General features: G+C 38.7%; 2 protein-coding genes across 7 annotated transcripts; one reads left to right on the top strand and one right to left on the bottom strand.

Annotated features, from left to right (window-relative positions):
* The first annotated feature begins 84 nt into the window (after positions 1 to 84).
* Positions 85 to 25,653, top strand: parp16 (poly(ADP-ribose) polymerase family member 16). Of its 5 annotated transcripts, none has more exons than XM_087136728.1 (7): positions 85 to 236; positions 3,802 to 4,006; positions 6,049 to 6,195; positions 6,681 to 6,884; positions 7,425 to 7,590; positions 8,208 to 8,361; positions 25,629 to 25,653. In XM_087136728.1, the coding sequence occupies exons 2-7, from the start codon at positions 3,806 to 3,808 to the stop codon at positions 25,636 to 25,638; spliced, it is 882 nt and encodes a 293-aa protein (XP_086992854.1). In that variant the 5' UTR covers positions 85 to 236; positions 3,802 to 3,805; the 3' UTR covers positions 25,639 to 25,653. The 5 variants fall into 5 exon arrangements, with proteins under 5 accessions (XP_086992854.1, XP_022106191.1, XP_022106192.1 ...); XM_022250499.2 differs by lacking the exon at positions 25,629 to 25,653 and adding an exon at positions 9,953 to 11,763; XM_022250500.2 differs by lacking the exons at positions 85 to 236; positions 25,629 to 25,653 and adding exons at positions 273 to 455; positions 9,953 to 11,763.
* LOC110987623 (adiponectin receptor protein 1-like) lies at positions 12,334 to 27,779 on the bottom strand. 2 transcript variants are annotated; one of them, XM_022250496.2, is made up of 7 exons: positions 27,661 to 27,779; positions 25,576 to 25,986; positions 23,122 to 23,398; positions 20,479 to 20,662; positions 19,142 to 19,329; positions 18,057 to 18,250; positions 12,334 to 17,255 (listed from the first exon to the last, which is right to left on the bottom strand). In XM_022250496.2, the coding sequence occupies exons 2-7, from the start codon at positions 25,930 to 25,932 to the stop codon at positions 17,070 to 17,072; spliced, it is 1,386 nt and encodes a 461-aa protein (XP_022106188.1). In that variant the 5' UTR covers positions 25,933 to 25,986; positions 27,661 to 27,779; the 3' UTR covers positions 12,334 to 17,069. The 2 variants fall into 2 exon arrangements, with proteins under 2 accessions (XP_022106188.1, XP_022106190.1); XM_022250498.2 differs by having other exon boundaries at positions 23,122 to 23,395.

Genomic DNA, 27,779 nt, shown 5'->3' with positions numbered 1-27,779 from the left:
TATTGTAAAAGAGATCTTTTAGTAGTTCATGTTGAGTTGGTAAAAAAGTTGTTTATTGTTTTTGTTATTATTATTTTCAACGTTATAATGTAAATTTTTATTTTCCTTTTTTTGGGGGGGCCGCAAAGTTGTGAAAGAGACAAACATGGCCGCGTCCATACTGCGTAGTATTAATACACGTCATGCACGTACATGTACATGTACATAATTAATGTGCATGTAGGAGGACTGAAGCTGTAAGTTAACTGTGTCGGGTTTCCTTTCTCACTGATGTTGGTAAATGGGGAAAAATGTTGCATCCTGACTCCGCTTCAGCAGTTGTGTGCAAAGTCTATGGGGAATGAAGGAAATTTTCTATTTCCCAACAACCATTACTAATGGCATTAGTGCCACTGGTACATGTATGACTGGATGACAACATCGTCATCGGTAACAATGGTCGGCTGATGGTAGAAGTAAATCATGTTTCTCAATCTCAGTTCAGAATTCGTGTCTTTCCAGCATTTCTATAATGAGTGACTTTTATTGAGATGATGTGTGATGAGAAAAGTGGAGTCAGGATGCAACATTTATTTTTTTAACATTTAGTTTGATGCTGTTATTGTCAAGTAAGTTGGAAAAGTATTCCATATCCAACAACCACAATTTTGAGACATCATCTCACAAATAGGGTCATGCTATTTAGCGTCAACAAGTGTCAACAAAGCGTCAACTAACTACTCAAGCATTTTTATACAAATATTTTCTAGGGCCTATTTACAATATAACTCTATTAGTAAGGTTCCTACGTATCATAATCAACGTATCATATTATCGAAAATAATATTTGAAGGTGGAAATCTGAGCAACAAATTCAGGCCTGCTTGTGCCGCCATCTTGTTTTTGCATCACGAAAAAATTTTGTTTTTTCTGCATTAATCTGGAAGCGCATTCGGTGTTTCTTTTTATACAAAGTGGCAGGTCTAAGAGTCTCTAAATTCAGATAAAACTACTTTTAAATCCTTAGAGGGTATTTTCTAGTTGTTGATGTTAGTTATAAGTGTTGACGCTTGTTGATGCTAAATAGCATGACTGCACAAATAGGCTTACCTGATCATGCATGTTATTTGTAACTTATCAATGTTTAATAACCCCCTAAGTCCAAATTGCTGGGCACCATCCTCAATCCTTTAAAATCATCAAATTGCTATTCTTCAAAAAATGCATTCATCTTCAATCAAAAAATGCATTCATCTTCGATCCTCCAAAATCATCAAACTTTTTGAACTTTGCTCAAAATGAGTGGTGCTCACATCCTCAATCCTTCAAAATCATTAAATTTTGGTCTAAACACATTGCAGTGAGGGGATAGCCTTGACTAACCAGTAACAGCTAAAACAATGGGAGTCTTGTCCTTGAACCAGTGGTACACAGTAATGAATACATGTACACAGTATACATACATGTATTACAGGCTGACTGTGTACTGTTCATGCATTTACACAGTACTGTGAAATACACAGAACACTAGTAACTCCATTCATCATCATTCCTCAAAAATCATCATCAGCTTTAAATTCAATCATTGTGATTTTTGAGGATTGAGGGAGGCTGGGGTTAAGTTATTATTGTTACTTAGCGCTAGTACATACATGTACATGTAGATCCACAATGGCTTAGCCTAGGCCTTTGGCCATGTACTTATGTAGGTGGTGTACACCATTGGTTTTTGTCTTAATTTCACAAGATTGGCTGATCACAGTGTAGTACTATTCACTGCAACTGCACCTGACTCGGACCGGCCAGCCAACCCAGGCAAGCTCGTTGGTCGAGTGGTTAAGACGTCTGCACTAGTAAGCAGGAGGTTGTGGGTTTGAGTCCCACCCGAGTAAGCTTTCGCAAGCTCTCGGACAAGCACAGAGCATGCAGTGTTTATCAGTATATACATGTACGTTGGGTAAGGGCAAAACCTGTCATATAAATTAACTTCTCCCCAATGCAAAAAAAAATATATATCTTGAAAATACATGTACAAATAAGAAAATTGAAATTAACATGAAATTAACTAGTATTACGATGGTCGCCCGACCATCGTAAAAAAATGGGTCAGAATATATGTACATGCACATGTACAGTTGCTAGCGGACGCTGGTGCTCAAGTCACAGTGTACTCTCTCGTTGTCAACTTGACCATAGAGTCCCCTAACATGGCGCATCATTATGCCAAAATTTTGTGTTGAATAACTTCAAAATTTCCTAACATGGCACACATTAAAAAATTCAGAAAATTTCACATTGGCACGTGAGAGGTTCTTCAAAGTCAATAAATTCTAGAAAAATTATTATTTTCACTCACATATACCCAACTCCAAGTATTAAGGAAATTATTCTGTTATTTTTGGGCACATTTTAAGAGTTACATTTAACTTTGCGTGACAATAGAATTGGAAAATGCAGCCAAAATGATATTACATTGGGACTTGGAGACAGAAATGTTAGATTTATACACAAGAATATTGGAGCTTGATCAAGTTTTATTTATTATGAAAATGATTGAGGTAAATACATGTACATGTATAATGCTCTTATTACAGGTAAAAAAAAAAGTGGGTCATGTTAGGAACCACGCCTTGTTAGGGTACATGTACACCAACAACGATGATGTCATCAATATGGACCAATCAGAACAAAGCTACCGGCAGAATATCATTCTGGAATTCTGTCAGATTGCAGCAAAAAATAGACCAGTGCCTTTCCAAAAATTTGTCATTAGCTGCATTGTTGGGAATGGCCTTCTTTCATTGTTTTTTTTTCAAAACAACACCTTGCAAGAAAGAATAATTTCACAGACATGACAGATATGACAGAGAGTTCAGTCCAGTAACCTTTTTAAACCAAGTTGGCCTATCCTTTTCAACAGTATTTTCATCAGTTACTTTTGGAATAATGTTTATGATGGGCTGTACCTCTAACATATGATACGGGGTATTCAACAGCAAATACTGGTAAAACATTCGCCAACACGACATTTTACCCTAGTGATATTAACATAAAGCTAGACACTTAAAATTGCCATTTTCAGTGAATGGCCTCATTCCTGCAACTCCAAAATCAGTAACGATGTTGCCTCAGCTTAGGGGTAGTGCAGACCATACGGTTATGCTAAAGAGGTTATAACAATAATGTTATTTAGGGCCCAAAGGACCCTATAGTGATAATGGAGGCCATGATTAAATTTACATAGGCAGTAGATATTGTTCACAATCCTCATACAGTATTGACTTGGCACAATTGTAGAATTCCCTGTCACTCACATATCCCACTTCAGTCCTCGTAGCCATTTACTGTGTTGCATGTACATCTAGTCCTGGTCAGCTATCTACCCACAGTACATATATGTCATTCTCAATGCATTCTGACTTCATAGCTGCAGTCAGCCACATGGTAATCTATTTGGACTTAGAATTGTTTGTCAAGAACTCATTATTTATGGTGTGTTCCTTCATTTTCAAAAGTGCCTGACTTTGCCATGTCCATGGCAACGTTACATAACCTTGTAGCCATGTAGCCACTTACATGTACTGACCAACTGTCATGTACTGGAACAACACCAAATCATCCTACAAAAGAAAATTTGCAAGAGCAAAATATGCAACATTTTTGTAAATCTTGGAGCTGAAGTACAGTGGTTGTTAAAGTAAGATTTCTTCCTGGGAATGACATCACATTTTTCCAGATACTGGTAACCTGGTAACAGTGAACGTTCCCTTTAATTGATGGTTAACAACAATCATGCATGCTGTTCTGTACAACGTAATACAGATGAATGGATGCGCAGACTACAATGGAAGAGTCCATCAGCAAAGTGCTGGCTAAAATTCAGTCTGATGAGACAGCAGCTGATCTCCAGTGGAGTCTCTTCCAGTCAGCGCTAAACAGCTATCGTCGGGACAGTGTACTAAGGCCATTTCCACCAACATTACCAGCAAGCACTCCTAACAACCAAGAAAAGGATTACACTGCATTGGTAAGAACAGCTTTATCTCAGTTTTGTGGCTAAATATGATCAGAATGTCCAGCATGAAACTGTTACCGTTTGTTTTCTTGCACAATTATCTTGGTATTTTCCCAGCAAAAAATCTAGACATACATGTACATAAAAGTTTTAGTAGGTCAAAGCCATCAAGTTAATAACTGACCGGTATTCCTTCATTGTCGTTTCTTGGAACCACATCAAAACTTTTTTTCTTCCCAGTGCAAAAACTAATCGTTTACAGGTGTACTTGATATCATGTTGTGCATGTCCACGATAACAGACACATTGGCACATAACCAAAATCTTCTGTTTCTTTAACAGTGTTGGAAGTCAAGAAATGAACTTTTTTACTGATAAACACACGTATAATAGTGGAGATGTAGTTTACACAGTATAATAGGACTTGACTGTTCTTTGTCAAAATAATCAGGATCTTGATGAAAATCTCCAGCTTGTATTGAGGGTTCTGGTGGGACATGCACATAACTGTGTCAACTCACGTTTTTCAGGTTGTCTAAAATACCACTCTCATGGAGAAAAGCACTTCATCTGTTAAAACATGGGTACTACAAGTATAACATTTGAGAGGTGTGTCAAAATCTAGGGCTTTATATTTCTGTAAGCTATCTTAAACAGGAATTTAAGGAGAGGTAATTAAGAAATAACGTACATGTATGTCACAGTGTCTGTCCACAAAGTGACAAACATGAAACAGGCAGATTTTGCCGTTCCTTGAGAAGATAACCTGAACAAAATTATCTTCCTGAGAAAAGTTTTTACTATAATAGTTTAATATTTGTGGTTATTTTTATATCAGATGACAAAACTAAGATTTGATTTAGGAGAAAAACTTTGCAAATGTCTGTCCACTATTTTGTAACGTTTGTCACAACCATTTTTTCCCTCTGTAAAATCTTAGGAGACTTATCTTATGAATGCACATACATTTATTACAAAACCAAATTATTATTATTAAATTAAATTTATATAGTGTTCATTTTATAAAAAGTTTTCAGGAGTGCTTAACAATATTAAGAAAAAATACCTATTAGAACAACTATTTACAAAGACCCAAAATAATTAAAAATTTGAAAGTTTAAACCAAACATTGTGGGACTTCCACATGCGGCCAGCACCAACTCTCCCGCCAACGACCCATCGTGCATCCAAGACTCATCCTTGTGCCCGAAAACTGGAAGCACTTTCCAAGAGAACACCCAGATTCTCCCAGACAGGTCCAACAAATTAAAGGCGACAAAATTACAATCAAACTAAATAAGATAATCAAGTAAAATTAAATAAAATAATTAACAGTTCATTAGAAAAAGTTGGTTAATTTTGCTGAAATGAAAGTGAGAAGACTGTCTGTTCCCAGGCTGTGACATGTGACAAACATTACATGTATGTCTGTCCATATGACAAACCTTACTCATTGAGAAAAACTTGCATAGTGTTCACTTGAGCTGAAGTTTTATAGTCTTTTTTTAAAAAATGGTTTTCATAACTGAAAACAAACAAGTTTGATTTGTGAACAATTTTGTTTTCATGTTCCAATTCAAACACCAGAAAAATGTCTGTCCATGTGACAAACATGATGTCTGTCCAGTGACAAAGGTTATATATTTTTCTTGAAATAAATTTCAGCATTATCTACACTGGAATTGTTTTTATGAGATAATGAAAGTTTCTAATAGTAAACTAAAAAGAGTATTTAATACATTGCAGGTGATTTTCAATTGTGTTTTGAATTTAATTTTCACATTTAAGAAACAAAACGTCTGTCCATGTGACAAACGTTATATTTTCAAGAATTAACTTCTATAATTTCTCAAATGCTGCTCAATTTATCTTGACCTTTCTGTGGCAACAATCAGAAACAGTGAAGACATATGTAAGCTAAAAATGATGGCAGGATGTTACAGTTGGAAATTTGTATTGAATGTCACTCAAATGTGTCTGTTAGTGTGGACAGACCCAGATTTTTATTGTAAACGTACATAAACCCAGCAAATGCTCTGTTGTTTTAATCACAGAAGTCAGTTGCAGATGAAGTACCCAATTTACGGAATCTGGTTCAAGCACGAGATAAGAGTAAACTCATCTCAGAGCAAGCTTGGAGACTGCTCAGCTGGGTTCTGCTTCAGAATCCTTTAACTGTCCATTGGCATAATAAGTCAAAGGTAACAAACTGGTTTCTTGTGACCTCAAGACAAATGTACATGTACATGTATGTAATACATATTTCATAAACTTTTGTTAGTTACTGTGTACATTTGAACTAGTACTTACACTGATTAGAAATGTTGGATGGTACCTTGCTGCATATGGTATATGCAGGCCATTCATCCCATTTGTGGAGATTGTCTGTGTGCGTGTCTTTGTTTTGTCTTTATTAATTTGGGTTCATTTTATGGAGTTCTGTTGGGAATAAACAGAACTGCACATGGAAATTTGGACTCAAAATGGTTTCCTACGACAGAGTACATTGATCAGCATTGATCATACACCAGCCAAGTGGCTGCAGAGTTCGGACTTGTGCAGCTTCCTCTCTACATTGTTCTATAGCCCTTAAAAAATTCTGTTGGTAAGTTGATATCATTATCTATTGGTTAATCTCCATTCATAAATACTGATTCTAAACAAATAAGGAAATCCTTTTGAACAGTTTCAACAAATACAGGAATTGACAGGAGAATCCAGCTATCAGGTGACTCCTAGTCATGTCTTTGAGGTACAGTATAGCTCAGCGTCTAGCCAGAAGTTTGATGAGTTACGGCAGTCTAGAGATCTCATCTATGCATATCATGGAAGTCGGCTGGATAACTTCTACTCTATTCTGCACAATGGCCTGCATGCTCACATGAATAAGGTGAGGGAAACTTTTTCCTCAGCAGAAGCTGGAGATGGAGAGTGGCAGACACAATTTAAGTCAGACCTGGTCATATTGGTTTGGGAAGATTTTTCAAGATTTATGGAGATACATTTACCTGTACAGCCAAGCCACTGTAAGTTATTTCTTGCCACTATCATTCAAATCCATTAGAGTGATAGATTTACACGATGTATGGTCAGTATAGATGTTGATGATACGTGTATGCCACCTTGATAAATGCTCCTATATGTTGTTGTTTATAAACCCCATACTCCATACTGAACTTCCCAAAAGAACTTCTTAGGCTGTCTCTGTCCTTTTAAAAGTCAATCATGTGGTACGAAAAAGAGTCAAAGCTGCACAGTTCATTTTTGAGAGCGAATTCAAGCAGTTTGCTGCTTTGTAAAGGTACAGATTTTCCAGGACCATCCATATAGTCAAAAAAATATACTTGGCATGTGAGTTTAGAATAAAGGACACTACAAAATGGGAGGGGTTTGGTTTTCAAGTTTCAATATAAATTGTGTTTTGCCATAGAACTCATTATTTGGTGAGGGAACCTATCTGTCAAGCGACCTGAGTGTATCCATGCCATACAGTCCCATTGGTACAGCATGGGAAGGCAGTAGTCTGGGAACCACTCTTAGCTGTGTAGCAGTGTGTGAACTGATTGATCACCCTGATGTCAAATGCCAGACAAGAGGTATATGTACAGATGATGTTGCTTCCAATTATTGGGTGTACTTGGACACGAGAGATTCATTTCTGTAATGCATGCTGCAATTTTTTTACATTTGATAAGTTGACTATCGTGGAAGAGTACTAACCCAGGCTAAGTAGTCCATCACCAACTTAATCAAGTAATTCCTTCATAACAAAGCATACAGCAGTTGTTGAGGTTTATGCGTTCATGGTTTATGTTAACAAGATCAGATGCTGCTGTAAATGTATGATGTAAAAAGTGTAAACGTCACACCCATGGTTTTAAAAGGATTTGGTGTTTCCAGCCAGGGCATTAAATTTGCAACTGTAACCTGACCTGGAACCTAGGTTTGGAAATCCCAGTGTTCAGTATGCTCATAGTAACTTTAGAAACAGGGGTGTTTTTTGGTAATGCTATTCCCGTGATCAGTGGACAAGTAAGCCTTCCTACCAGAAGTACCTCTACATGTTTAGGTTTGTTATGGAAAATGACCTTTTATCACAACAAAGTAATAATGAGAAAACATCAAAGAATAACTTTGTGATTGGTGTACAAGGACACAAGTGTAATGTGCCTACGAGTGATCTTTTGAGTGTAGTTTAATGATCCATTTTCAGACAGAAGCAGTAATGCTAATGATGGGCGTAGGCGGAGTCATGCGCCACAGAGTATGGGAGGGGAAGTACCTGAGAAGTACTACGTGGTCACTAACAACGAAGTGGTGAGACTCAAGTACTTACTGGTCTTTGCTGACAAAACCAAGTCAAAACGGTAAGTCAAGCAGGTCTTTCATAGACATTTGAAGATAAAAATTTCACATATGGAAGGAATAACTTTTACGTCAGTCTTCATTCTCAGCAAAGATCTCACAGCAATTGCAAAATAGAAAGTAGGTTTGCGGTAGCACCATGGACGTATCTCTTTTGTGAGTATTTGCGGTTCTGAAAAGAACCAGTGGTACTCGACGTTTCAAGCAGTATGCTCTGCTCGTCATCAGGAGAATGCCGGATACTAACTGGGAGTGGAGCTTAAGTAGTCTGGTGGAGGATTCTAGAGACAGGGGATTAGTCCGATGATGCGTGAAGGCGGGAACTCTGGAGAAGGGATTAGGCTGGCTTGGTGATGCGTGGTGGTAAACTTACTCAGGTGTGGCAGTACTGTTGGGGGTGTGGATTGGTAAACATGGGTGCTAAGGGTATAGAGGACCCATAGGCAGACTAAAGGAAGAACTGGGGCAGGGTGCCAAGGGGTATAGATGACCCATAAGGCGAGCTAAGAAGGGTTGAGGATGGGGCGCCAGATGTCACTGAAGATGAAGCCTGTGTCTTGCGGAACTGTTCTGTTCTTGTAAATCTCAATTGCCTCACGAACACGGCGTGGATGCCATTGTTCTATGTTGGCAATGAGATGGGCTTGTTGCCAGTGGACTTGGTGGTCTTCAGTGCTGGAGTGCTTGATGATGGCAGATTTCTCGAGATCCCCCCGTCGTCCATGGGCTCGGTGTTCGTTGAGTCTGGTGGTGAGATCTCTGCCAGTCTCGCCGATATACACCTTGCCGCATTCGCAGGGGATCCTGTAGACGCCTGGCTTGGTCTTGGGGTCTTGCTTGTCCTTGTGTGACTGGAGAGCTGCTTGGATCTTGTTGGGGGCGGCATGGAAGACTTTGATGCCATGGTGTAGAATTGCAATTGCAAAGCAGTGCAAGGCACATGCAGATACATGTAATGAATATACCTCTGAATATACCAGTGAACAAAATGTATTTAGGGACAGTGACCATTTAGCCTCCATATGAAAAGGGCCCGGCCCTACCCTGTCCGTCCAATATAAAGCCAGTCCGATACTCGGCCCACCCCAGTCCGGTTTAGAGGCCTCTCTGACCTCTAGCTGTGAAGTCAGTCAGGCGCATCAATTTATTGCCCCTTGAATCAAACCCAGAGCTGAACAATAGATGGCTTACTGGATTAAAGACTTCTGGTTTGCTAGGGAGGGAGCTTTTATTATTCTCTTGAAAGGAAGCCTTGGTATTCAGTGAAGGTTTCATTGTAAACCAAACCAGGAGCGCAGGTTTTGATCTGTGCTGGTGAAGGGATTCTGTTTTGTTTTGTGTTGAGGAGTGTAACACCACTAGTGGGTTTCTTCTGGGACAGATTGCATGAGTCAACAAATGTAAACAATAGAGCTCAGCACGGGAGGGGGGGGAAGTCTGTAATCAGCCATTGGACCTGTCTCCCAGTGGGGTAGCTGGGCCAGTAAGAAAGGGTATTTCCTACCATAACAACATAACAGGGAGCCCTTTTCATAATGGATCTAAATGGTTTAGATGTTGTTTTTTAAATTCCTTTTTATTTTCTTGATGCAGCTCATCCCAGCCGAGGTCAAAGGTCATGACCTTTGTCTGCAACCATTTGTTTGCCTTGTGCATGCTGGGATATCTAATAGTGCTTCTGCTGATCGGACTCCTGAACTCCAGAACTTTTCAGACATTTTACAGGAAGCACTTTGGCTCCAGATCATGATGTAAGCACATCATGTCCATAAAGTACTGTTGGCATCTCAAGATATGGACATCGCATTCTTTGGAAATGATCTCTTGCCATGACCCACAAAAGGTTGTCTCATTCATCAGATGAAATCTTTCATAGTTAGAAATGAAGACAGATAAAGGATCAGCTTATCTTGCAGTGCAGTCCTCAACATATACCAGAGGTTCATTCAGTGGTTGGTTTGGTTTGCACCAAATTCAATTTTAAGGTGGCTGCCAGTATGGGAAAGTAGGATACTGGTCTCAGCAATTTACAGATTTCTAGTTTTAAGTCTTCTTTTTGATTTCTTTCCCTGTATTTTAGATGCTGTGTCTGTTAGTTTTGTCTGAAGTTACTTTATTATTAAAGTTACTTTATTATTATGCCTTAATGTCTTCACTTTCCTCTTTTATGTTCAAGTGGTTTTATGGAGTATTGAATCTGCACTCAGTGCTTTTTTTGCCAAGAAAAGGTAGCGCTACAATTACTTCATTTGTAATCAAAGATTTTGGAATACTTCCAGTGTTTTTTGGGGGGGCTATGACAAACATGATACAATAGCATGAAATTATGGTTGGATGTTGGCCTTTTTCCGAGCCTTTTGTTGTGTTTGTCCGAACAGACTCAAAGATGCTTGGGCAAATTGTCCGACCAACATATCAAAAACAGCTCTTAAAATACAACGCAATATGTGTGATTATGGCATCCTATTTATTATTAGTTTTGTGTTAGAATTGCGTTCATTTTGCCCAAGCCATTCATCAGAGCTGATCGCTCACCATCAGCCCATGTCACCCAGCACCACACGTGTATGAACACGTGTGTACTTTACTTGCACAGACATGAAATCGTCCCATAATTCTTTGCACACCGTAAAACATAGGTCATACTGTCAACCGAACTGATGTTCAATTTTCTGTGGTAACCCATGCATGACACATAACCTGGGTACCAGGCAATATGGACCAGTTGTGGTTGGCTGTGTTGGTGCGGTTCCTCCAATTCAACCCAAGTGTATTTCTGTATGTGCGATGGGAGTATACCCTCGTTGACCCGTTTGTCTTACTCCTGCTGAACACTAGTAGGTTGACCTATGCACTTACCAAAGTACAAACTATGTAAGTACATGTATTTGTAAATAATTGTAATGGCGTTGTGTGCATTAAGTGGTTGAGCGATAACAGAGCATTCTGTGCAGAGTGCACAAATTTTACACGACACGTTACAACTCTACCTTTTATATAATATGGCAGATCATAAGCTGATAATGGCAGAACAAAATTGATTGTGTTATGACATTTTGTCCGAGCACTTTTTTGGTCTAATTTGGCGCTCTGTGATACAGCTGCTAAACCAGTTGTGTATAACAGACCTACATGTAGATGCTGACACATTTTTTCAAAACTGCAAATAATGAGTCACATGATGCCATATTCTGCCTAGTAAAGACCTTCAGTATTGTCAGTTGTTCATACACCTAGAATGCTGTGTGCTGGAATGTCAAATGGATAAGGAATGAAGTTGGACAGATTTCACAAGTCTTCCTTTTTGATGTATGTTGATATGATGATGTTGTTTTTGCTTCATGACAGTACATTTTGTGTGTCAGTTTAAAGATTTGACATTTGACCAGTGTCAGTAAATTTCATGTCTAGTCCCGTGTTGTTTCTGAAGAGTGACTGTACATGTCACAGCACAAAACACTACAGATAATGCTAAGGTATCATTGCTTCGAAATTTTTTTCCCCCGGAGGTGAGTTTTCTTTTTTCTATGCTGGTGAAGCGCAGGACTGGCTTATCATTACAGTGTTTCAAACCAAACTGCTGTCAATGGAGCTTACTCACCCACACTTGTCTGTGGACATTCCTTTCTTTTCGTGCAGTTACGGAAACTCAGTGAAAATACTTATTTTCTTGAACTGGGAACATGGTTTTGAGTACAAGGTTTCCTCAACTATTCCTCTGCCTTTTAAGACAGATGACCCCTACCCCACAATGACTCTAAACTTCTTATTCAGAGAAGGGGAAATGTCCTGTGGACGTATGTAAGTCTGCAGAGCGTCTTCCTTTCCCGCATCGTGTGGACATCTTTTATTCACAAGTCTACACTAAGTATGTAAGGTTAGCGCACTGATGCATTTTGGTGTGAAACACTTTGTATGTATTCAATTCTGCCTAACACATAAGTCATCCTTGAATAATAATGATACACCCTTAGTTTCATTTTCATATTTATCTTTATTTTACAATATTTCCACACACTTATTTTTCTATAGATTACAACCATAATAGTAATTCCATCGTGTCTGGCACCGATCAATTTTTACTTAATGCTGCAGAGAACTACATGTACATGGATGTAAAACCCACGACAGAATACTGATCAACCAATAGTGTGGCCTAAATCTGTCAAGTGGACACTCTTAAGTTCGTATCATGTCTCTACGTGATCAAGGGCTGTTGTTAAAAACCTGCATAAAATATATGGAAATATGAACCTTGTTAGTGGCACTTTGGTGTAACAGCGAAATCAATACAGAAATTCAACAACAGTTTCATTCTCCATTTTAGACTGAGACGTCCAATGCAGAAATCATGGAAATCATGGTCAAATCAACTTCCCTTTAACCCTGAGATCTGCCCTCATTTTCATTCAGTAATTCTGTCCTCAAATATCTTATTCAACAAAGTGGTACGCATTGGGGGGGAAAACGATCAACATTCCTCAAGTACACCATACATCACCTGCGTTTAAATTGATTCATAATTTCTGACACTATCCATTAAATACATGGAGTGATCTGAATTTGTTCCTATTGACTGTTAACCCTTTCAATGCCAAGACCCAGCTATATTGGCTAATGTTTCTTTTCATCTATTTGACCTTTATGGTTGTGAATTAAACAAGTTGCATACATCTGGACTTTAGACAGTGCAACAAAGAGATATCTACTCTAGATTTGGTGACCATGTGGATATCTTGTGTTGGTGGAAAAAATCCTTCCAAACTCATGTAGTACACCTTCGTTACACTACATGACCCACAGTAGGCTACACCCTCACTCAACCGTCTAAAACAATATATACCGCTTAATTAACATTATCATAGTGTAGTCTGTATATCTGTACTGAAAGACTGCTTGCATAACTCTTGCAGATTTCCTACATGTGTCTTCCATTCAATTTAGCAATCTGCTCAATGCATACATTCCACACTTCTGAATATACATGTAATTATTTTCAAGACATGATACAATTCTATTATTATAGCTCTTTAATATTCAATCAAAAGCACTACTAACAAAAAGCAATCAATTACCTTTAATACAGTTAAAACCAGGCTTCCAATTTCATCCTATTTCTTAAATCTCTGTAAGAGTAAAAAGTGCAAAACCAAATGAAACCAATGCAGTGTGTATTTCAGCCATGGCAAATTAGCAAGCACGGTTGACTTTATACAGCATTTACCAACTCCTACACAACTTGTCTATCACCGGTACCCTTCAGAACAAACCAATCACACATCTTTCCTGGTGTTTTCTTGTTTAATGTCAAACCATCTAGACTTGCTGAACGTGTTATACATTATACTTTTTCTGTTTCACACCATAAAAATTGCAGCAACCCATGTGTTACATTTATTCAAACTTTCTGAAGTAATGTATCCACTCTGTAGATACAAATGTAACTGGTTGCTTTTAAACAACAATGGAATGTTTATTTAAATCTATTCTGGGGACATAAGACACTTTCCTCCACTTGCTCCTGTCCAGAAAGGAGTAAAATGGCTTATATATGAGGTAGAGTCAGATCATTTGTGTTGGAATTGTCCTGAGAGCTCTTACCATAGCTACAAGGTTACACATTCATGAAGAAACTGATCATTTTATGACAAATATGGATGCAACAAAAAGTATAGGTAACAAGCATTGAGTGTGTGACACTTCACAATGACATACATTATCCTTGGACGGTATTGCATTTTTTGAACACCACAATATGTATGATAAAAATACAACAATATTCACTGATATCGTGAGATTCTTTGCAGTGGGGTATTCAGTGTGCATCATCAAAAAGCAACTACTTCTGACTTCCAGTCGGACTCTAAAAGCTTCATGTACACCTAAACCACAAACACCATGATGGAGGGGGTGAAAGAACTTCCAAGGCTTTTGGCTGGTGGGTTGGCAGTTGTTCAAGTTTCATGTTGCTAAGTCCAAATGACAATGTAGATACTGATTGACACTGGACTTGTACCACAAAGGATGGAGTGAAATACAATGATATGGTGGATTTCCTTTATTTTCAAAGCATATTAGCAAGAGTACCATGTTATCAAAACTCTGTGCGGTATTTAACAGTATTTCAGTATATATGGACAACCAGCATGACAAGTCGGTATTTTTCAATATTGAAAAAAATACCGCCACTATTTGGTGATATAAAAATACAGCATGGCTTGAGGGGTACTATTGGGAATTACTGGTCCCGAGGTGTAGGTCAGCTGGGAATCACTGGTCCCGAGGTGTAGGTCAGCTGGGAATTACTGGTCCCGAGGTATAGGTCAGCTTGACTACCTGTAGTCAAGCTGACCTACGCCTCGGGACCAGCAATTTCCACTACACTGTACATGTATTTTCCTGAAATAAACCATGCTGTAATTGTTTTACTACACTTCATAAATAGTGTACTCACAGAGGCCATCATTGTTTCTCAGCTGCTAAATTTCCATGTAATGATAATGGAGTGCAGATGTGCATAGAAACAGGGCTTTAATGGTCTGGTGCTGACATACGTTTTTGGTCTTTACTGTAATAGTCATTAGGATACAACTCCAGACTGGTTCTGTAAAGATTACATGACACAGACTACATATTTGCACGGCGGATTCCAGAGGGATGCTACCAGAAAAAACTACCGCATGGCAGTGAGGTGGATACTTACCGCTATGACGTCACCTGGTCACGTATCATTTCTACTTCCCAGACGTGAGGTGGAATTGGCCAATGACAAGCTCCGATTTGCTTGTGAATATTTATGAAGTGTAGTAATACTGTACCGTCCAAGCCTAACATACATAGCACTGTTACCATGTCAATGTCAGAAATGAGAACTATTTTCACCAGTTAGCTTCATGCACAAGTTTGAATTTCAACAATTCATAATTGCAAATAATATCAACGTAGACCAGAAACAAATTTGTAACACTAACATACTGCAGGATTATAAGATCAAGTCAAAAAAAAGATGTAAATGTATGGAGTTTTCAATGTAACATGACTTTGAAAGTGCCCCTGTAATATCATATAGTGGTTTAACATGTGGCATGTCAATGTACAATCAAACCTCGTTAATAAGAGGTCCTTTGGACTTGGCAATAACATGTACCTTATTATAACGGGAACGATGTATTATCAGGAATGAAAACACAGGACTAGGACCTGAAATTTGTCTTGTTATAAGCAGAATCTCATGTCAGCAGTGCTCTCATTAACAAAGTTCAGCTGTATTGTATCATTAATATTTACATTTGTAAAGGCTCTATGACACACACCTTCAGTGACAGAGGTTACACACAGACTGATGAGCTCCCAGACAATTATTTGCGACCTGTATTTGTGTACTTTCATCAGACAGCAAATTCAGTGATTATCCAGTTGATTTGTTTATTGTTATCACAAAGATTGCCAGCTTTTTCTTCCTATATGTAGTTTAACAAATACTGGAAATGATTTCTGCAGTTCTGAACGCAGTAAAAGCACAAGGAAGAAAGATTGACCATTTGCTTATCATTACTAACTACAAATGACTGTCAAATGTTGAGATAGTTATGTGCATTTGAACTCCAATTTGAGATCCAGCTCAAAGTCTCTGGCTAGGATTTGATGAGGTCAAGACTCTTCCCAAATCAACCCCCCCCCCGGGGTTCTGCAATATGAAAGGCAGACAGTATCTCAACAAGTGGTATCAAATAACCAAAAATGTATGGAATAAATACACACATTGTAATCTCCTAATGTCATGACTTTCCATGAGTGCATGTAGCGTAGCATTGCCAATATCCATGGAAATGAGCTTCAAACTTGGTAATTAAGTATTTCCACTGCCATTAAATCGTGTGTGAAATAAGTATCGTGAAATCAAAGTCAAAAGTCACAGAGGTGGTGACTGCAACTTGGTTGAGGGTTTCCCCTAATAACTAACAAACTTGGAACAAATTAAGAGATCCTGATGGTAACCTCCAAGAGCATTTTCTGGATGCCGACAAATTATGAAACGCCATTAGAATCTCAATTCTAATCCCTAACTTCATGATGTCCTGGCACACCTTACAAGTAAACTGCGCACTTTGAAATGAGGGAACTGTGTTAACATGTGAGTTTGGAATTTGAAGAATTATGGACAAAGGTGTTTCAGATGCCAGATTCTTACTTTCTTTGCACTTCAGGGCACAAAAGTACACAATAGTATGCAGCTAAGCAAATGAAGGGCAAATGTTCAAAGTGCACTGCAATGGGGATATGTGAGCCATCAATAATAAGAAACCAACATTATTGTTGAATGGATGTCACATGGTTTTCTAAATTTCTTCATTGTAAATAATCCTTAAAATGTCAACCAAATAATGCAAACAAACAGATTTTCCAGAGAGAAAATCCTGTATCAATTGTATGTATGAGGTATTCTGTAGGTATTTCCATCATCAGATCATGGCAACAAATTAGGCTCAAAATAATCTAGTTTAACTGCATCACTACTTTTGTATGGATCTGAGCTTAACATTCTATTCCAAAATACCGCAAAAACTGTTACACTTCATACAATGAAAAAGAACACAAGATATTTATATTATGCTCAAACCATTATCATTTGGTATTAAATTCCTGGCCAAAAACCTATTCCCTCTTAAATTTCATGAAAATCTAAGACCTGAACATAATGCATTCAAGTTCACACATTTGGTACTGTTACATAAAGGTCATCACCTGTAAAAACATTTGTCTGCACCTCTTCATCAAGGATGTCCGAAGCACATGGTCCAAGTGATTCTCGGTATGAAGAGATCAAATTGAGTCCATGGTAGTGTACAAATGCTGCTGCCACAACCAGAACATGAAAAAACTGGTGACTGTGAAACTGGGGGAAAAAAGAATACTTAACCTAAACAAGAACGGCAGGTCAATTGTTTGGCAGTTTTCAAGAACTCATTTTATTACAGAAACCTGAAGAACTAAAACTTTCCTCCCATGCCAAATTATCAGTTGTAATCATGTTTCCAAAGGAATGTAATTTTTCAATGGGGGCACATGAATGTGTACATTATATGTCCGTTTGGTTGCCAGAACGATTACCAATCTACTGACAACTCTACACAGGTGCATGTACATGCAGCAAATATGCTTTATATTGAAAGCCTTCAAAGCTTTGGAGTTAATGGCTCCAAAACTTTTTGCATGTGACTGGCTAGAGAATAATTTATGTAGCCCATGTTCTTGAAAACCTTTTTGAAACACTACACATAGAAATTACACCATTAACTCTGAACATGTGAGTTATGCTTTTCAAAGAGGATTCTCGTCTCATCTGAGTTGGTATTATACAATCATAGAATCAAAAGCCTAAAGATTAATTCCACACTGTCTGGTATTCCAGATTTTATTTTTACTAATGGTCTCTGCCAATCAGCAAGGGTTATGTACCTCATCATGGTGAACGCACTGTGAGAGCTCATTATACAAAGTAACTGGTTTCTTGGCAGATTTAATGAACAGCTGAGACAATGCCAATATTGCCATTTCAACGGCATGATGTGATGAGGGATTGTTTTACTATTAAAGGGACAACTACAACACTAGTTGGTAAAATGTCATTTGCCTTCAAGTAAGTTAACTTACAGACTGCAACTCTAATGTCCATAAATTCGGATTATTCTCTTACCCATATGTCACACTTGCCAGGGAAGAATCGCTCAGGTATACGCACAGCGTAAAAAATGGCTCCTGTGATGTACAAGCCTGCCATGAGAAGTATCCAACCAAATGCACAATTTTGGAAGGCTTCCACAAAACCACTGATGGCCAAGAAATGACAAGCAGGGATGATGGCACTCAACCCTAGACCTAAAAACAAACCTGTACACAAGAAGTAAATGACAGTCAATACAAAGCGTCCCTTGTTTTCCAGCTGCTTCTTAACTGAAGTATAACAAGTAACTTTGTAAACTTTTTACCGCCTACATGTGCTCCATGAACACTCTTTGCCCCTTTCTTCCTCAAAGACAGGTTAGGTTGAGCATACTAGATACTAAACAGGTTAGGTTGAGCATACTAGATACTAAACAGGTTAGGTTGAGCATACTAGATACTAAACAGGTTAGGTTGAGCATACTAGATACTAAACAGGTTAGGTTGAGCATACTAGATACTAAACAGGTTAGGTTGAGCATACTAGATACTAAACAGGTTAGGTTGAGCATACTAGATACTAAACAGGTTAGGTTGAGCATACTAGATACTAAACAGGTTAGGTTGAGCATACTAGATACTAAACAGGTTAGGTTGAGCATACTAGATACTAAACAGGTTAGGTTGAGCATACTAGATACTAAACAGGTTAGGTTGAGCATACTAGATACTAAACAGGTTAGGTTGAGCATACTAGATACTAAACAGGTTAGGTTGAGCATACTAGACACTAAACAGGTTAGGTTGAGCTAAACTTGCTATGCAAGTAACTTTACATGTAACATACATGGGTCTGTGAAGTTATACTTCAATCCAACAGATGTTTTTATTGAGGTCATTTATTGTTCAGGCTCTCACATACATGTAAATGTATGAGCCTACCTTTCACAGAAGAATGGATATTTCACATTGTGTGTAAGATAAATTTGTACAACATTCCTATCAAGATGACTGCAAGATATTATAAGCACAACATTCTCAAAGGCTCCGCAAAACAAAATGCTCTGCAGAATAAAAAAATGAAATCTGGATTTGCAACCAATTACAAACATACCATACCTGCCCGGAGAGCACGGAATTTCCTTGTGCTGAACTGGTCACGTAGAGCCACAATCATGCAGACCAGACCAAGAATCACAATCAGGGATATGTAGACATAGCGCAGAGTGCTTTGGCAATAGAAGCCAAAATATAGCCATGGAATGAAGGAACCAACTATCAGCAGAGAGATCCCTGAATAATCAAGTCTACACAAATACCAAAAATAGTTCACAATTCAAATGCATGCCAGCAACATGGGCATTAATATATACGGGTCATTCCATGAAGTTTGGGCACAGTTTGTGACAGCGTCCCTTGTTACATTGGTAACATTTATTGCCCGTTATTTTCACATTACAACAGATTAAGTCATTATTATTTGGCAAAGATGAAGCACACCACTACAAGAACCTAGCAAAATTTAGAACAATGTCAATTTAGAATCCACATGCAGGGAAAAAGATGTTTATTTTCACTGATGTAACAAGGGAAGCAGTCACAAACTGTGCCTGAACTTCGTGGAATGACCCATATCCATTACACAGGTTCCCAGCCCTATCTCGGTAGGCCCTACTTTGTCAGTCTCCAAAACTATCAGTGTCTTAGTTTTAGTGACATTATTCAGAGGCAAGAGAACCACATCCAAATTCTACACATAATACTATACACATATTGCCATGCAACCAGGGGTCACACCACAAGAACAATGTTTTAAAAAATAAGCATGTTCAATGAAGAACTATCAATAAACCATGGTTTGACTAACTCTGATTTGAAAGCACACTAATCAGCAATAATTAGATAGGTCTGCTTGAGTACTTGGGGCCAGTTTATGCCCCTGTGGGTTGGTTGCATCACTGGTTATCAGAAAGCCAGGAATGTGAGCTGCTGTGATGGGGATTGGTTATCACTCAATTGTTCAATTACCGATGTTTGCCTTTTATTTTAACATTAACCACTGGCCAGCAAATGGTCTTTGACCAAACTTGCTCAATGCTCAAGTGGCAGACAGCAGCTGGACAAAGTACTGTACATGTAGGAAATAGTACATGTCAAAAATCCCATTTAATCACGTGGTATCCAGTAGTCATAGATGTACCGGTAGTCCGTTTCCTTGTCAATGGGCTGTATACCAGTGAATAAGCCCCAAAAATGATCAACCAGTTGTAAAAACATATACCAGTATACATGCACTGGTAAATAAAACTGACTAGAACATCAAAATAAACCTGTGGATCACCTCCTGGTACATGTACATATATCATTCATTCCCACTGATGTTAAAACAAACACATATTCAAGGAACTTGAAAAATTTATGTTCATTAAGAAACAAACCTTTACGTAAACACTTACTTGCTGAATAGTAGTGATGTTTTAGAAGAGTGGCAATAGACAGTATGGAACACCCAGGAGAAGAACAAGCAAAGGACAGCGCCAGTGAAGAAGGCCATGTAAACAACAATCTTCTCCCATTTCTCTTGGTCATTGATGGAAGCCACCAGGAAATAGATCATCAGGATAACAAATGCAATAAATCCTGGGAGTATAAAACAAAGAACACAGAATTCAAGTTAGACAGGTTTGATTAATGATGATAGGGGGCTAAGAGTAGATTGTGAATCCATTTCAACAGACCTTCAATGAGAATATGTTTCTTGAACCCAGTTGAGTTACAGTGTACATGTACAAAACAAGGACATGACAAGGACTTCCTGCTTTGAATAAACATGGACTAGCAGGTAAAGAAACAGACTACAGATCATTTACAAATACAATGTACATGCATGAGTACATGTACATGTAACCTTGAAAACACCACTTGAACAGAGGCTAACCTGTGGCCCTGCTATATGAAGTGTCGACTGTCGATGGATGTACATTGTACATGTACCAAGTACTAACTCACACAGCAACAAAGACACACAATGCATTCTTGGATGGGACTTAACATCTTAAGATGCAAGACCTCGACTGCTAGGGTGTTCAACTCTATTATTCATTTGACATTTTTATTTCAAAAGGTACCGCTGACCAATTACATGTACATGTACCATAATTTTCGGAATATCAGCCACCCGGTGTATAAGCCACTGCATTCAAAAATTGGCAAATTAAGATTTAAAGGTGGCGTTTAAGTCGCACAGGTGCATAATCCGCACCGCAGCACTGACAATCCAACCACGAAGGTCATCGTGCTGCATGCTGAAGTGCCAATACAGCTTGTACAGTACGTCAACTACATGTACACATGCAATCCTCATAAAAGTCATTTACCTGTTGCACACATAACTGTGCATGTGACATATTAACTTCTCTACTCTGTTGTGTCATCATGGACCTAGCCTAAATACAACCACACAGAACGTTGGCATTACCGGGCACAGTCCACATACATGCAGCTAACTTGTACATGTACCGGTATGTAGTCAACTTTACCTCTTGAGGAAAGACTAGCACAGGGGGTTACAGCAATTAATGCATTGACACCAACCCCTATAGAGCGCACGTGCGTGTGTGTTGTTTGATTCCGTTGCGTCGTCAAATGTACATGTACAGTATGTATACTCTACGTTTACCATATCGTGTGTTTACATGGTTGAGTTTTTGACAGCTAGCTAGGTACATGTAGCTTGCAATGAGGTAACCTTGCAGGGTAACATACAGTTACTATGTTCTACTCTCTCTTTTTTTCCCCATAAGCTAATGGTGCATGTAACTTTTCAGAAGTGCACGTAACCTTTTCAATTGCATGCACTCCTGGTGCAGGTAGAATATTTTTTCTAATTCAAAGCCGGGTTGCAGTTGGTATTCTCTATTGACATCAGTCTGCAAACTTCCACCCTTATTTGCATAATCATAAATATGCATTGCCACCCTAAGGAAACATAATTCACTGACAACATCTAAAATAGCAATGATTGATTGGACATTTCATATTTTATATGTACAAAATTTTTAAAAGATTATGCAGAACCACTACCGATGACATCTGTTGCACTATCCAGGACATTTTGGTGCAAAAAGGTGTAAAGGTGTACAGTAGGATATAAAGTCCTGCTCTCACGTTTATCAGTAGATGGCGTAAGTTAAGGTGGAAATTAAAATGAACAAATATTGATGTATCAATAATATCAATATAAAAAACTGATATTTCAATATCAGCCAAGATACAATATTGACGATGCCTACATTCCATATATCATAAATATATATTTACATGTACATGCATGTTCATGTTTTCCGGCGTGTAAATGTAAATGTAAAATGTACATGTACATGTAGGGTTTTTTGGGGGGGCGGAGGCTTCTTCACATACATGTAGTTTCTTTTGTAATTTGCCTACAGGATGAAACTTATGTACCCAGAAAAGATCAAACCAGAAGAAACCACATGGCGTCATCAAGGTGAAACATACTGTTTAATCATAGTTCATTTGAATAGCTTGTTCCTTGAACTGTGACTGGACAGTGACTGGATGACTTACGTTTATGACTTAACTGCATTGGCCTTGTCAGGACTTGATGATGGTTGAACGATTTGACTTGTATAATCTCCTATTTGACAAACTGGTCTGTTTTCTAAATATGTCTCAATACCAGCATAATTCCATGACTGAAAACAAAATCATACATGTAGATGCAAACACTATGACAATGAAAACATATGTGTACAATGTCCATGTACATGTTAGCTGGTTATCATGGTTATGCTATGACAACTTCTGCATGTATGTGTGTACACCTCCGTATACATGTACACATGTACAAACCACATGTATTCTGGTATTCTTGCTCAGTGCTGTGGTTGTGCCCCTATAATACAACAAATACTCAAGGAACATGTAAGCTGTATTGATTCCATGTGCTTCAACAACTTCAGAGTAAAAGCATTTGTTTTTTGTAAAAAAACAACTGCTGCCATGGTTGCCCACGAATTCAGAAACAAGCTACATGTACATGTATCTTCACATGAGGAAATCAGAACCTTGAATCTCACCAATCAGATGTGTCCAAATGTTCCCCGTCTCTGTATGGATTCTGAAGATGGAGCCAAAACAACTTTTGAAGGATGGGATCTGGGGGCGGTGGCCAAAGTGAAGAAAGTCATTGTCCTTGAGCCAATCAGGAAGGAGGTGATGATGGGTCACACGCCAGCGCCAGGCTGCTTCTTTCACTTTGCGTACAAAGCGTTCAGCTTGCTCTGCTGCAGTATGGGAGAAGCTTGGACCACCTGAATCAATGTCTGTCTCTTCCTCAACATGCTGCTTCTGCTGCTAACAAATTACATATGGGTACATGCACATATAACTTCAAGACATTTCGGTTATCCTCTTAAGAACTTTGAAAGGCATTTGTGACATCAACCCCAGCTCTTGGAACAGAATAAATTTTGGGTTCCATTAATCCTAGTAACTCTCATCGCCCCTTGCAATCCTTGAACATTTCCCAATTTCCATCCAGCAAGAAAACATGACATACACTATACTTTTGTTTTTACCCACTTCGCGGCGGGGCATTTATGAATGTTGATGATGCTGGGACGGGATAAGTTTCTGTTTTTTCTGTTTTCCAAATTGTTTAAAATTCATATCTTCATTTACTGGACACTTACACCCACACGAAGGTGTTTTCTACTCTGTTTTCTACTCTAATCTGTCTAACAGACAGCATCTATTGACACTGGAATATTTCAGTCAGGCCTGCAGCCTTGTAAAAAGAGCCCAGAAAAAATGTTGGTAATGCCCAGCAGCCTGGTCTTTTGTCACGAGTACGGTCTTTTGTCACAAGGCCCAGTTCCCTTTGTCCGATTTCAGAGACCCAGGCCACGCGTATAAAAAATAAGTGTCCGGTACACCGGCGGTAAGTGGTTAAAGGTTCTTCACACCCCATGAACCTTCCTTAATTCTGCAAACTCTTCCACACTGCATTGATTTGAAACTGAATTAATCACAGCTCATACTTAAGATACATAGCGCACATTTTTAGCTATCACTCCACATTCTTTCATACGACACTGGTCACAATTTACATTTTTCAGTTAGCAATGCTATACCCACAATAGAAATTAACATTTTGCCATCCCACATCAAATGTTCATGTTTGTAAAATTAATGGCAGGCAGTGAACAACAAATGCATAAGTTATCAAAGAAACTTTAAGTTTATGAATGATGGTTTTTAAGGATTGAAGGTACTGCAATTTGTCAAAATTAGCAGATTTGGGGCTTTGTGATTTACACGTGTACTTTGTGTATCATTCCACAAACTTGTTTCATTTTTTGAGATCACTGCTATGAGAAATTGCTGCTAATTGAGAAAAGCACTGTTCATTATTTACCCTAGAAGCCAAGCTCGTGTAATTTGTCGAGCAAAAATCCATGGGCCACAGGATGCTCCTGAGTGCCTGTACAGTGCACAGGTGAGGTCAATCTGCAGACCAACTATGTGCGTCGTTTTTCCATGACTTTGCATAATACCAGTGGTTGGCAAGTTTACCTTATAGTCTGTGTTTCCTCTTCAACAATGCAGTGTGGAAAATTTGTTGAATCAACAACATTCCGTCAGGCAGTGAAGTGACTGTTGTCACCAATCACTGCGTGACCACATTTTCATGTACACGTGCTGGTGCACATCGACGACGACACAGTCATTATTCGCTCTCCACACGTACATGTACGTACATGCACAGTAAGTCGGTCAAAAACTGTCCACACACCATGAGTGCCCATCATAAACACTTTATAAAATAAACAAATCCTTGCATTTTGGGCATGAGAGTTACTGTTGTTAGAAAACAGAAAGCTCCGTATCTCGAAATTGGAGATTTTGTTCAAGAAAACCAGGCTTCGGTTCAAGAACGGCCATTGGACCATATCGTTATCTTAAGGGGTGATAACAAAATGATATACAGTACTCACTTGAGGTAAACTTTAAACAGTCCAAATTCTCCTTTAGACTGTAAGTTACTGGTACAGTTATGTGTACATGTGTATTTTGTTAATTAATGATTTTAGGCTTACCAAAAGCGTGTTGGCAGTTTGTACATTACCCGTTAACATACACATGTACATGTAGATTCTTCAGCTCAACGCTTCACACAGATTTTCGTTGCGCCCATTAATGGTTGCGGTATTTGAACAAACTGTATTTTCCAAAGATCGCCCGGATGGACAATCTTTGGATAAAATGTGAAATTTCTCTTTTCTCAGAAATGACAGTATTCCTGGCGGTAAGAATTCACCGACTGTCTGAAACTGCCATGCACTTACTTTACAGTAAGACATTTCAGGATAATTTAACAGTGCCATTGTTGAGATCACGAAAATCTTCCACCCACTGCCTTTGAATAAAAGTTTTACACTCAATATAATAGCTCAAACACCGTCCATACAATTCTTTCAAATGTTTTGCATGAATACTACAAAGTAAACATGGTGTGTACATAAAGATACCTGTTCCTGTGCATCAGCATTCTCTTGAGGAACAACCTCTTCTATTTCAGCAGGCTCATCTGAGGAAACCACATCAATTTCAAGCTCAGTTGGAATGGCAGCCGTCTCTTCAGGATTCAAGCTCTTCTCACAGTCACTCTCATCCGATGAGTCCGACGACTCCTCATCTGGGACAGACACCACACATTCCTCTTCGGTGGCCAGTGGCACATGTGACAACATGGTCTTAGCTTTGGCTTTTGCAGATCGAGTGACTGGTCTTGTTGTGGTGCTTGTGGCAACTCTTGAAACTGGTTTGGAATTCCCTACGGCTCGTTTCCGAAGCCAGTAGCTTCCATTCCTATTGCTGCGATTCATGCAAATTGGCTGTGTCCCATCAATGCATGTGGTTCAATTGTCTGAAATATTCATCTAAACAAGTAAGCAGAAAATTGTTGACTTGAGATAGATTCATGTACTATGTAAATATAATAAAATGCCTCACTAACATGACTAAACATTAATAGACTTGTATATTGTGCCCTAATCCAGTTTCATGTTAGTCTTTTTTTTAACATCAGAATGAAACTGATACAAAATAAATTATACATCTACATGTAACTTCACCATTTGTGACCAAGTGAGTGGGTGGCCATGATATATTTGCACATATCTAATGACTTGCAGACCCACCCCCAGAACTCTAGGGTCAGACATCTGCCCTGCTCCCACGGGCATCAGACCCCACGGTTCTGGGGGTATCGCAGACCCAAGTTAAAGACCTCATTGCAGGCATTTTGGAGGTTTTTCAAAACGTCACAAGAATCCTTTTCAACTTGAAGGACCTCGCGCTACATATTACTACTTCTGGCAAGGTTATTTCCATTGTTACTTATACAGAGAACAATTAAGCCATGCATTCACAGTGCCTCAGCACTGTATGGTACATTGTCTTATCTATTGTATCTTATGGCTTCAGAGAACAATAAGGTCACATCCTCTTACAAGCGACAGGGCTGAATACTACATTTTACTACAACTAGTAATTTGTAGCATTATGTAGGGTAAGGGTTTAGGAAAAAAGTCCAAAACTGAACTAGTACATGTACATGCATGACATGTACAGTGTAGGCCCTAGGTCTGAATTCCATCACGTGAAGAGGAATGCACCATGTCAATGTATGCACAGAATCACCAGATAAAATTTGCCACGGTATGTTGGCAAGATACAGTACATGTAGGCCTATTCGCCTTGGCTAACTAGGCCGATAAATTATACAAAGGCAAATTTTCCCTACAGTGACCCAGCACTGTAGCAGTGCTTGGGAACCACTCAGTCACGTCAGTAGCACGTATTATTAATATTACATTAGCCATCTGGAAGCAACATTTCCAAAAAAGTCAAATTCAGTAGCGAAAATGTTGTGGTATTCACTGAGAAAACACGGGGCCGTGTCAAACACATAGGCCTAGTCCTACTACTAAGTCATGTAAGTAGTAGTACATGATGTAGGCCACTGTTCCGCCCCAACTACAACATCAGTCCCAACTATAGTTGGGCCCTTCCCAACTACAGCATAGAGGTCCAGTGTACAAGTGGCCAGCATGTGCCAAAGTCATATTGTTTATGTCATGTCATAGACAGATAGATGAAGTGCCATATTTTAGATCATTGTGTCAAGTGTGAGATGCATAAACTTGGTTAAGGTTGAAAAATGTTCTACAAAAATTGGTAGACAACAATGGTTGGGCCAGCCCAACTGCAGCACTACAGTTGGGATTGTCCCAGCTATAGTTAGGACAAACGCTACAGTTGGGGCGTAATAACAATTAACACTACTCGTACTAGACCTACACGTAGTAAAAAGTAGTACAGTCAGTAGGCCTACAAATTACAATCTACGTTATGTACATGTACACTTGCAGGACCACTGATGACAGGGGTGAAGAAAGAAAAGCTTCATGACCAAAAATACATTGCTTCTTCCGTAGGAAAATTTATAAAGACTAAGACAGTAAGATTAGAATACTTCGTGCCATTCCGCAATGATAGCTTTTAAACTTTGGTTCGGCGACAAAATCCGAAAATAAATGCTATTTTTTTACCGGCTTCACTGTATTGCTTGATGTTATCTGAGTCTGACTTCATTTCATCATTTCAATGAACATTTGTACAGTGCATGTACATCCGGTGCGGCCGGCTGACTGTACTAATCCATAGCTGG

This window comes from Acanthaster planci, linkage group LG05, assembly GCF_054643075.1.
Source record: "Acanthaster planci isolate LZ-2023a linkage group LG05, COTS_SCS, whole genome shotgun sequence".
Taxonomy (NCBI): Eukaryota; Metazoa; Echinodermata; class Asteroidea; order Valvatida; family Acanthasteridae; genus Acanthaster; species Acanthaster planci.
Note: the sequence above shows the minus strand (reverse complement) of the source record. Positions and strands in the feature narration are given on the sequence as shown.